Here is a 12,672-nt window from a genome sequence, read left to right as displayed (position 1 = left end):
GGGGTCTTCTTTCTCATTTATGGTGTGAAGTCCATAAGCCGGTTGACGCTTCAGATCCGAGAAAAAAAAGGAAACTCACGGGGGACAAAGCTTGATTGATAACGAGGAAGGGGTCTTCCTATATTTATGTTAAATTTTAGAAAATTTAATGGCGTCATTAATACTTGTGCATGGGATACCATAAACGCACCATCTGCCACCTGCCAACACTTTGGTTTAAACGAAAAAGATCAATATTTTAAGCGGACATCGTAAAAGTGTTTAAATGATAAAGTAAAAAGTTAAAGCGTTAACACAAATATTTAAACATAAACAAAAAGAAATTTAACGGAGAAGACAATGTTTAAATTTAAATGTAATATATTTAAACATATACTTGCATAGTTAAACAATAATTAACTTATACAACTAGATAAATATAAAAATAGAAGAACTTTACTAATGAAAGGAACTCGTTTCCGGTAGAATTCGACAATGGCGCATCTTCTGTCTCGACAACAAGATCGAGTACAACGCATTTGAAGATGAAATACATGTGACACATCCGCTGGAAGTCAACCTCGTTTTCTATTGGACAAACCGTTTTATATCCATCGAGTGTGATAAACTTCACCCTGACAAAGGGAAACATCGAGACCCATCGGCTAAATATCTCATTAACACCGATCCCCGAAGTCGGTAGTCGTGAACATTAGCACTCGAATCAAAGAAATTCTCACCTTATCAGAAAACCGGCAGAATTCAAATCAAACAAACCAAATGAGAAGAAGAAGAAGAAGAAGAAGAAGAAGATGCGATGAGCCTTCTAAACTTTGTTTGACAAAAAGCAAACAGAAAGACAAAAAAAATACAAAATTGTATGTATAAAGGTCGGACATGATGTGATTGGACGGTTTTTTCGACTATTTTCAAGAATAAAAATGAAATTTCATAACATGGACCAATTTCAAGTGAAAGGGAACTTAAACAATAACGGGAGGGTTGTCCGGAGTTTGCCAAAGTTGGAGGGGCTGTTTAGTAATATTTGAAATTCATGAGGGGTAAACAGTAATTTTCCCTTTTTTATATTAGTTATGTTAAAATTTATATTTATAATCATATATATTATAATCTTTTAAATTTTTTTTAAAAAAATTCATAGCTAATTTTAAAATTTTTAAAATTAATTAATAAGATTGATGTTATTACATTAGTGGATGAAAATCAGTTATAAAAACAGAACGTGAGGGATAAATCTTGTGAATTGGAGATTTAGGTAAAGAATTGTGTAAATTATTTATTCAATTTATAAAATTATAATGAATGAAAAAAATTAATATTATTATCTTTCATATCCACAAGTTTTAAGTGTTACAAGAAAATATAGACCATTTTAAACAAAAATAAATAAAAAGATGATCCAAATCAACAGAAAAAATATTTAAAAAATAAAATAAAAATGGATAAAAATTTAAAAATATGAATATATTAATTATAAATTGCTATAATAAAAATTTATACGCCTATCATTGGGAATTTTATACTTATATTTATTAATTCGAATATTTAATGAGTAATGATCAATAAAAGTAAAGGACCTAATCAAAGGATAATAATTTTTCTTAAATCAATTATTAACTTTATCACACATCAAAATTGATACCTTAAAAAGTGTTTGCCCAAGGCATCCAACCCTTCCTCAATTACTAAAGATATTTTAGGTATGGTCCCCTTAAAAGTTTGTAATTATTATTCTCCATTTAGATAATTTCAGAACTTTTTTGGGGCCATATGTAAAAAACACATTATCGTACATTCTCCCAGTGATAATTCCAATAATATCCGAACAAAAGAAAACAGCCGTCATCTGGTCGCTATCCAGGAAGGACCCATATGATGACGTGTCAGTTTCCGGTCATTTCGTGGACTGACCTTATAGTTTATTTTTAAAAAAAACCCTGAAATTTTTAATTTTTATTGTCTTGTTTCTTGCACATACACCACCGCTGCAAAAAATTACTGTTCTCTGGCACTATTTATATCTCTACTTTAATCCATTCACATCTGCTTAAAAAAATAAGTTAAAATTAGTTATTATTTTTTAATTTATAAAAATGTTATATTAATATTTTTAAAATCATCTCATTTAAAAATATATGAAGATTTCATTAATTTTTTTATAATTTAATTTAATTTTTTTTTATTTTTTTCAATCACAAGTACGAGTAGTTATCAATATAAACCAAGTTAGAGGACGAAACGGAGCCATTGGCTCCCCTAATTTTTTTATAAAATCCTCTTTATATTGTATAAAAGCTATATAAATTAAAAAAAAACTTTTATATTATCTCCAATAAAATCCTTAAATGATAAGGATAACAATTAAAAAATAATCTTAATTATTTGTAATAAAAATCTAAATAAAATAATTTAAATAATTTAAAATAAAATATATATTGATTATCTAAATGTCATTCGGATGATTGATTTTTTTGGTATAAAATTTAATTAAAACTAATGGTCATTGAATAATGTAAACATCCTCAAGCTTGCCGTTAAATTTTTTTATTTGTTTAAATTATAAAAAGTATTTTATCATTTTATATTTATACTTTAATTTGTATTAATAATTTAAAGCATGTGATTTTTTTTATTTGAAATATTAAAAAAATATATTTTTTATTCACAAATTATTAATAGGTCCAAGAGATCAACAATTGATTCACAAAAAATAAATAAATAACTAATAAAAAAAACTATTGAAGGCGAATCATTATTTATCCCTAAATTTTAAACTCCTTTCTCTAAATTTGAAATTTCATCATCTAATTTAGTTCAGATTCAATTTTAAATGATTTCAATTATATGAAAGAGGGAGTAAAACTCAACTTCAATTAATTAAATTAGTTTATATAAAAATTGAATATTATTTTTTTATTTGACCACCTCTAAAAATATTTTCTGCCTCCACCCTTGATTGCCGTTGAGCTAGCTCATAGTTCCTACAAACTTTATATTTATACAGACATATTTACTTATGTATTATAAAAATTATATTTAATTTAGCTAACCCGCGTTGGCCGAGAAACATTGACTCTACTACATAATGTGATGCTTATGAGATTTTTATTTTGCAGGTTCAAAATCGCATCAAATACAGTAGTGCCCAAAAAAATAATAATAATAATAATAATAATAATATAGGAGCAGACTTATAACTCAATTCCGGTGCTATCAGGTTAGGGTACATGCCACACATGGCAACCAATTAATTTGAAGATCTACACACACCTAAGCTAGTTGTTGATGTATTTGCCATATATATATATATATATTGTAGTTATTATTAAGGTACAATAAAGTGTAGTTGTTATTATCGGCCCTACAACTATAAATAAAAATGTGTCTATTGGTCTTAAAATTATGTGAAACTGATGCAAGACACGTATTATATTATTGTCACATCAAAAAATAATGAAATAAATAAATAAATTTATCATATTTAAAACTAAAAAAAAACAGAAAAAAACACGTTTCATTTGAATGGCCGAGAAGAAATAATGATGTAATTTTATAATTTTTTAATAAAATATGAATAAATCACATAAAATACATGTATAATATAAAATTAAAAATTTAACATATATGTGCTCTCATCATATATATATATATATATATATATATATATATATATATATATATATATATATATATATATATATCATACCTTCAAAATCAATCGCCAGTTAACACGAACTCTCTACATAGGAGATTTGATGTTAATAAATCAAGATATCATTGGTGACACTATTATTTAGTTATAAATAGATTTAAATCGTTATAAACAATACAAAAACTCAATTTTTTTTTTTTAAAAAAAAATTTCTGGAAAGAGATGATAAAATTAATTCATCATTGTTGGCATGAGCTAAAAAATTTAAAATAAAAAATAAAAAACTAAGATAGGAGAATTACTAGTATTTTATGGGGTTTTATGAAAACATAACCATATATATATATATATATATATATATATATATATATATATCCCTTGCCAAACTCGACATAAAATTCAATGTTTTATAGTGTTATTTTGTTTGATTTATATATATATATATATATATATATAGATTTTAGTTTGATTTTTTTTTGTTTGTATAACTCTGAAAAACATAAAATTAGATGTATATTTTTAAAAAATCATCATAATTATATATGTGCAGGATTAGATTGAGATTCAACTAAATAAATAAATAACAAAAATATTCTTATTTCTAGCTCTCCAATAGAGACTAGCATATTATTTGGATCCATAAGAGTTGCATCTTTATTTTAATGATCAAATTTTAATTAGAAAACAGAAGGGCTGGTAGTCAACCATTGGATAGCCCAATGTATGACACGAGGTCATGAGTTCAAATCTCTCATCTGACAGTACTGTTCTTCGTATTGTTCATACACTGTTCATCCGGGATTTTTATATTATTTTTATACTGTACATTCGGGCTCCAATACTGTTAGGTATTGTTTATACTCATAAAAAAGAACGCGGGCTCCAATACTGTTAGGTACTGTTTATATTCATTAAAAAAAAGTGCTTGTCTCTTATTATTCAAAAAAAAAGAAAAACAAAAGATTTGATTACCGAAATAAGGAGGAAACGTGTGTGTATATATATATATATATTCTTTTTTCTATCGGCACCTCAAATTGGAGGGTAAAAAAAAAAAGTGAGGTTTTGGTCTTTTCTTTTCCTTAATTGCTCGAGAGAAGAGATGAAAAAAAAAAACTAGATTTGTTATTTTTATATAAAAAATACTTTAATTTTTACCGAACACATAATTTTACACAAAAGGAAGAACCCCAGCAATTTAATGTTTGCTGTGGGGTAGATATGTAATTTTACTTTATTATTTTTATTTTAAAAAATAAAAAAAATTGAGAGTGTTGACTTGCTGGTGGATGTCATCCTCCAGGAATAGTCAAATGTTTATCCTGAATTTATATATATATATATACTAATTTCAAACTTATGACAAGGAAACATAATTATAAATAGAAGATTCAAAATAATAATAAAAAAAGAATAACTTTAATACTTGGTATCATTGTTTGTATATATGTGTTTGGTATCAATGATTGAACAAAGATAATTCAATGGAATCCAACACCAAACTATAATTAGCTTCTTGATTAAGTGTTTAATTCACCCCTTTTATTAAATTGAATGTATATATGTCTTTGAGTGTATGAGACATTTGAAAATGAACATTTGAATAAAATGGTTTGCGTGCTTTTCTCTAAGCTTCCATCAATTTTTTTGTTCAACTTTGTGACTATCCTACCTAATTTTTTTCTTTTCTTTTTTTTTTTTGGTTTTTTGTGTGATGGATATCGGTCTATCCAAACTTATAGAACTTGTTTAAAAGACCATGTTAGGGCTTGGGACATATTAAAAATTTAAAATTAAAACTCGAGTAAATTTGGAATGGGTGTGAGAACCTGAAAATTTGTAGAGATTTTTTTATATATTTAACTTAATAAAAAAATTATCTTTTTTTTTTCAATATTTTACAGTAAGAGTCTGGAATGTTGAATACTTTGTATTTTTTAAGTTCAATTTTTTACAAGTTATTGTTTTCATACTATAAAAATGGTAAATTTTTATTGCTGACAAGTGAAACATTGAAAGATGAACTATGAGTGGTTGATATCATTGTTTGTACTAATTAGTTGGCAATATTATTAATTTTTAAATACTATAAATAAGTACTACTGATCTTATTTGATAATTATCGCTCTAAAGTTTTACAAGCAATTATATATTTTGTTTGATAATTTAAATTATAAAATACATTAAATGATGTGATTTTTGATATTGACGGATATTCGATAATTAATAATTTTTTTGTTTGTATAAAAATTTTTATTAAATTAATTTTCTTAAAAAAATTGAAGATCAATATGGTTAACCAAGACAAATTTATGACGATAATTATTTGAAGTAAATTAGTATTAATTTTATAGAGGTATATGATTAATTATTTCTAATTTAAATATTAAATGGGACAATTTAACAGGTTTGAGATGGGACAGTTAGAAAATTTAGATAGAAATAATATACCAATTTGGATTTTGGTTTTCTAATTTTAAATGAATTTGAGTTTGGAAGTTATTTTTTTTTACTTGTACACGCGGCACTGCCATAGCAAGATTTAAAAATATATATCTAGAAAAAGTGTGTTGTAAGCCTGATTTAGTTTTCACATTATTTAATTAATTGAGAGGGAGTCTATGAGCATATGTATAACGGGACAACCCCATCTTTTTAAACTAGTTTTTTGGGATTATAGCGGGGGTATGGGTCTCTAATTATATGTATTATTGGTATTTTTATTGAGAGCGGGTGGTGTGAAGTTGATCAAGGAGCTGATCAACAAAGGGTTCTGACTGGGGATAAACTCTCGAGTAATGTGGTGTTGAATAAAGCATTGCTGAGTGTAGTGTGCTTGACCTAATGATCACGTCGGGTTTGATCGAAAAAACAATGTTATAAACCCGGTTTAGGCCTACACTTTTTAAATTAAGGAGTTTGTGAGTATATATGGGGACGGAGTTGTGGGTCTCCAGTTATATACATAAAAAAAAGTCTTACTTTTTAGTAATGTGAATTTTGAGGTAAAAGCAAATACTTTGGTTTAATGTCGTTAATATCATAATAGTTTATCTATAACATAAATTAGTTTAGTATTTAATTCAATATATAGAAGAACTAAAAAAATATATTTGTGTTATTAATAATGAAAGTGAACTATACCAAATCCAAGAAAATATCCTTTCAGTCATCTCGGTTTATGTCATTTACATTGGATATCATAGAAGAACAAAAATAAATGTATAAAATTTAAATAAAGGGAAACATCCTTGCTGGGTTTAAGTTCACAAATAAATATTTTTGTGGATCTAAAAAACCAACATAACATTTTTTATATTAAAAATTATAAATATCAATATTATTATGAAATAAAAAAATGATTAAACCATTATTAGTAGGCAACAGTAAAAAATACAGAAACAAAAATGACAATAAATTAACATTAGTAAACATCTATAAAAGTTTTCAAATCCACCACCTCCATAATAATACGGTGGTAACTCGTTTTTCTCCAAAATAAGAGGTTAAAAGTTCAACTCCTTCCTCACAATAACAATGACTGAGGGTTGTCATTCGTTTACATTTATAGGTTTTTTTCAAATCAATTGAAATTGATCAAGAGAGAAACAGAAGGAATTATTGTTGCAAATGAAGTTAGAATTATCATCAAATGTTGTTGTATTTTCATTCATGATAATGTTGATGAGTTGATCTCTTTGGTCCTGAGTTGCTTTCAATTGGCCTTGAAGGTCTTTGACACAATTCTGCAGATAAACAATGGTTCCAGTGCATCCATAAACTGGATCTTTCAGCCTTTCATGAGCTTCATACACCATACTCTCCACTGCATCTTCTCTTCTCTCTTCCTCTATTCCCTGTACAACAATTTTATTATACAAATTCTTTAATGACAAAAGAAAATACAAAACTAGTTTAGCATATATAATAACAAAAAGTGATACACTTTTAAAAAAAAGTGTTACACTGAATTATATAGAGAGGTTACTGTCGCGGTATGCACAGAGAACAATAGAAGATAGAGGAAAATAAATAAGACAAAAGAATTTATATGGTTCAGTTAATTTGATCCATGTTCATGGGTAGAGAGTATTTTATTCTTCTGAAAATTGATATGAAAAGAATTATACAACCCTAACACTGTTCCCTCTCTCTATGTATATTGCTCAAAGCTGCGCGCACAGGGTTCGTCCATCGCATCCTTTATTGATATTACAAACCTCTCAAAAATATAAAAATCCTCTTTTCGATCAAACTACTAAAACGAAATCCTGCCACTAATCGGGTTGGATCACAAAATACTTTAAAATACATTTGGAAGAGATGGTCATACATATATTATATTATGCTAATAAAATTATAATATAAAGACTAATTTTATAAAAAAATATTTTTAATATAGGTAAAAATATCGATTTGAGTTAAATTCATTTTAAAAACTTCAGCTTATAAGATGATGAGAGACCAAGTTTATATATTCAAATTTATATTTTTCAAATTAATTGATGAAAATTATTAATTACTCTAATAAAAATAAGTGATCTTTATCAAAAAAAAAATTAAATTAAATTTTGAATTTTGATATTATATATATATATATATATATATATATATATATTTATATTATTGCAAACTTTTCTTATATACTTATTGCAAGAACTCTATCCATGCAAACAAGAGAAAAGCATGCTTGCATATAATCATGTTCACATTATACTTACAAGAAGCATTTTGATTACATTGCTTGCTCCAAAGACCTTATGAACTCTGGCAAACTTCTCTGGCTGACTGGCCGGAAAATAAGGGGCCAACACACAGTCTCGGTTACATCTCCGGTGAAGTTTCCGGCAACCGGCGCAAGGCATATTGTTCATCTGCACTCCTTCTTGTCCTACATAATATTGAGGACCTTGTTGATCATCCATAAATCAATTACAATAACTTCAATGTATATATATATATTTAATTGAACTTATTTAAAACAATATATAGGTATACAGTGTGTTTATATAGTGGTTTGGAGGGGTGTTTAAGAGTCCTTGGATGGTGATAAGGGTGCTATATTTCCAAGGGGCAACAAAGTCCTATTGGTTCAGGATTTCAAAGTATTTGGCTGTGAGAAGGACACTTGAAAATTGTATTTGTAATGAGGATTCCGACAGTGTTAAGCTATGGATTTGGGGTTTATTATTTGGAAATAATTTGGGGATTAGGTAGCCTGTATTTGTACATGTGACGAGGAACATGATGATTCACAAATTATTATCATTATTTATTTATTTATATTGTGTGTGTTTTTGTTTGGCCGACAGGAAACAATTCTAGATTTGTCTTGTGTTGTTTTCTTAATCTTTAGAAATTTTTTTTTTAAGAAAAATTGTTATATTAATTTTGCATACACATGATAATGATATGAGAAAACATGTGATGGATTAGGTTTTCAAAGATATATGTAATATTTTCTCAAGTCTCATGTTAAAATGAAATTCATTTTTAACTTTATAATAAATTTTAAAATAAAATTTTTTTATTAAATTAAAATTCATAAAGTGAGTTTTTTTTCCAATTTATCTAGCGGTAGTGGTATCAACCAGGCTGTGCTGGCCTACGCCCGGCACGATTTGGGTCGTGCCCAGCCCATGCACGGTGCTACAGACCGTGCCTGGGTTTGGCATGACCCAGAACCCTCGTCCGTGCTAGGCCGGGGTTCCGTGGCCTGCGGGCCGTGCCAATCCAGGCACGTAGCCCAGTACGGCCCACAACGGTCATTAAAGGGCCAAATGGCTCAAAACTCCATAATTCAAATTTTTTTTATTTTTTTATTCCTTTAATGGGGATTAAAAATTTAAAATTTTGAATTTTTTTTTTGCTTTGTGGGAAAGACACTTTTACCCATCCCAACAATTATCTAACAGCTAGTTTTATGGGTATTTTAGTCTTTTTGGTGTAAATGACAGTTTTGCCCTTTACAACAACTATGAACCGCTAGTTTATGAGGGCATTTTTGGAATAAAATATCTAAAAAAATTTAAAAAATACCCCTAAATTCAAACTAAAATTTTCACACCAAACTCTATCATCTCCCAATCTAATTTTCTCTTGGCTTCTAAGTTCCAACTTCCAAGCTTCAATTTTGCAAATCCAAGTTTCAAGTTCTTCATCAACTCTCTCAGTTGCACTCAAAACATACTTGGCACCAAAAATTGACTTTCTAAATTATTTGTTAAAGCAATTGAGGTAATCCTTTGTTCTTAATTTTTAATCTTCGTAATGGCCTGTTCTTCTCCCAACTTTCCCTCCAATAATTCTCCGTTTGGTTTTTATGAAAATACCCCGTTAAATTCTTCGGATCATGATGTCGAGCATGTTATGCCATTTGGGGTGTTTTGGGTTGGGGTTGGGCCATCTAGTAACAACCCTCCATCAAGCTCTAGAAAAAGAACTTCCTGGGTTTGGCAATTTTATGATATTGTTGATTTTTTTCTTGCCATTTGGGGTGTTCTGGGTTGTTGGTGGGTGGGTGGGTGGGTGGGTGGGTGGGTGTGTGTGTGGTGGGTGGGTGTGTGTGTGTGTGTGTGTGTGTGTGGGAGGGGGAGGGGGATGGCCATTAAAAAGACATGCTAACAAGCATGCCGCAAAGCCACACTATCCCACCCAAACGCAAATTAGTTTTACCGATTCGACTATGGGAAATTTTATTTTTAATAACGAAAATGCAAGAAAAGAAGTTGCAATATTTATTATTCAAAATGAGCAACCTTTTTATCTTGCCGAAAATCCCTCTTTTTATAAAAAAATGCTTCTTCGAGGTTTTAATCCTAATTTTAAATCGATTTCAAGAAATAATATGAGAAAATATTGTCTTATAATTTATGATGATTATAAATAAAATTTAATTTCCGAATTATCTTCTTGTTCTTTTAAAATTTCTCTTACTTAGGATATTTGGTCTTCTCAATTTCAAACAAATTATCTTTGTGTTACCGCTCATTATATTCATAATAATTGGGTTTTGCAAAAGCGTATTTTAAGTTTTTTTGAATTAGAACACCGGCATACCTGCAAGTGTTATTGCAAGTTATATAACTCAGGCTATTAATGAGTATAATATTTCGAGTTCTATAATTTCAATTACTTTGGATAATGCATCAACAAATAATCATGTGGTTGATATTTTAAAAATGAATTTAATGCCTTTATTTTCCGGAGTTTTTCCATGTGGGTTGTGCACGTCATGTCTTGAATTTATGTGTTAAAGATGGTTTAAAAATAATTGAGCCACATATTAAAAAAGTTAGAAATTTTATTTTGTATGTTCAAAATAGTTCAACCCGAAGACATGATTTTCAAGCTTATTGTTCTGAAAGGGGAAGAAGATGTAAAAGATATCTCATTGATGTTGAGCATAGATGGAATTCAACTTATGAAATTTTGGATTGCGCTTATGACGATAGAGATATTATTTCCATGTTTGTTAATGAGAGGTTTCCCGAAGATCATGTTACTAATTATGATTGGGAAAATAGCAATTTGATTAAGGAGTTTTTGGAAATTTTTTATACTTCAACTAATATTTTTTTTGGTGTTTATTATTCCACTTCAATCTATTATTTTTCAACCAAATATTTTTATAAGTGAGATTTTTGCAAAATATAGGGAAGACCCAAATTTTGCTCCTATTATTGCTCCCATGGAGGAAAATTTTAAAAAATATTTTGGAAAAAATTGAACCACTTCCTATTTTAGCTATGTTTCTTGACCCACGTATTAAAATTGATGGCACTTTTTGCATAATTGATCCTTATGATAATAATATGGGTCTTGATCATTCTTTTCTCAAAGAAAATTATCATTCTTTATTTTATGATATGTATAATGAATAGGAAGTGGGTGCTTCTTCTTCTTCTTCTAATACTAGTACTTCTTCTACTTCTCATGAAATAAATCATTATTTTAAATAATAATATTAATAATTTTCTTACATTGGAAGAAATGGATAATTTTGATATTTTCTCATGGTGGAAACAACATGCACATATTTATCCCGTGCTTGCCATCATGGCGCGTGATCTTTTTACTCCATCGATGTCTACAGTAGCATCGGAGTCTTGTTTTAGTGTAGGAAAAAGAGTATTGGAAGATAGAAGGAGCCGAATGAATAATCAAACAATGCAAATGTGCATATATTTGAAGGATTGGTTGGACACTGAAGATAGATTGCAAGAGCAAAGAGAAAAATTCACCCTTGATGACAACAGAGAAGGCATATATACTGACTTAGAAGAAATAAATTGATGAGCCTCAAGCTTGCAAGATTCCAAGATTAATCTTTTTCATTGTTTCAACTTTCAAGACTTCAAATTTAAAAAAAAAGATAAGTATATAATTGATAATTGATAATTCTATAAATATATTTTCATATTTCATTATTTTGTCAACTTTTGTTTAAATATTTAATATTCTTATATTAAGATTTAATATCAATTTAAAATTTTTGTTTCCTGTCTCTTTATATTTGGAGTTAGGGTTAGGGTTAGCCCCCAGATGAAACCTTCTTTCAAAATTGAAAATACTCCTCGGAGTCTCAGACAACAACGCCACCACCTGCAGCATCGATGATGCCAATCTCTGCCGCCACCTCCATGGACAAGGTCCTCCTTCATCATTGTGTCTCTTTTCCATGAAAGCTCACCACTCTTCCACCTCCCCTTTCCTCCTCCACTCCCTCTCTACCCCTTCCGGGCTTCCCCTGCTCTATCTTCGCTTTTACCGACTCTTGGTCCACCAATGATTAGATTGAAAGATCGAGATCAAAGGAGAAGACGAGGAGCTCATGATGCAACCACTCCCACAACACCAGCGATCAGTGGTGATGCTAGCGGCCGTCAGACTAGCGGCGAGGCGGAGGTGCTCGATGATTGTTCACTAATCGTGTTTTGATTTGGTTGAATGATGGTTTGGTGTTTGATTGCTTGAGATTATCCTTTTTTTTCATTATCAAGGTTTGGGATGATGAATTA

The 12,672-nt window shown here is 28.9% G+C and overlaps 1 protein-coding gene across 1 annotated transcript; it reads right to left on the bottom strand.

The window, feature by feature from the left end:
* Positions 1–7,230: 7,230 nt before the first annotated feature.
* LOC120258678 (LOB domain-containing protein 1-like) lies at positions 7,231–8,577 on the bottom strand. The gene is made up of 2 exons (XM_039266126.1): positions 8,374–8,577; positions 7,231–7,509 (listed from the first exon to the last, which is right to left on the bottom strand). The coding sequence occupies exons 1-2, from the start codon at positions 8,575–8,577 to the stop codon at positions 7,231–7,233; spliced, it is 483 nt and encodes a 160-aa protein (XP_039122060.1).
* Positions 8,578–12,672: the final 4,095 nt, after the last annotated feature.

This window comes from Dioscorea cayenensis, chromosome 4 (genome assembly GCF_009730915.1).
Source record: "Dioscorea cayenensis subsp. rotundata cultivar TDr96_F1 chromosome 4, TDr96_F1_v2_PseudoChromosome.rev07_lg8_w22 25.fasta, whole genome shotgun sequence".
Lineage (NCBI taxonomy): Eukaryota > Viridiplantae > Streptophyta > Magnoliopsida > Dioscoreales > Dioscoreaceae > Dioscorea > Dioscorea cayenensis.
Note: the sequence above shows the minus strand (reverse complement) of the source record. Positions and strands in the feature narration are given on the sequence as shown.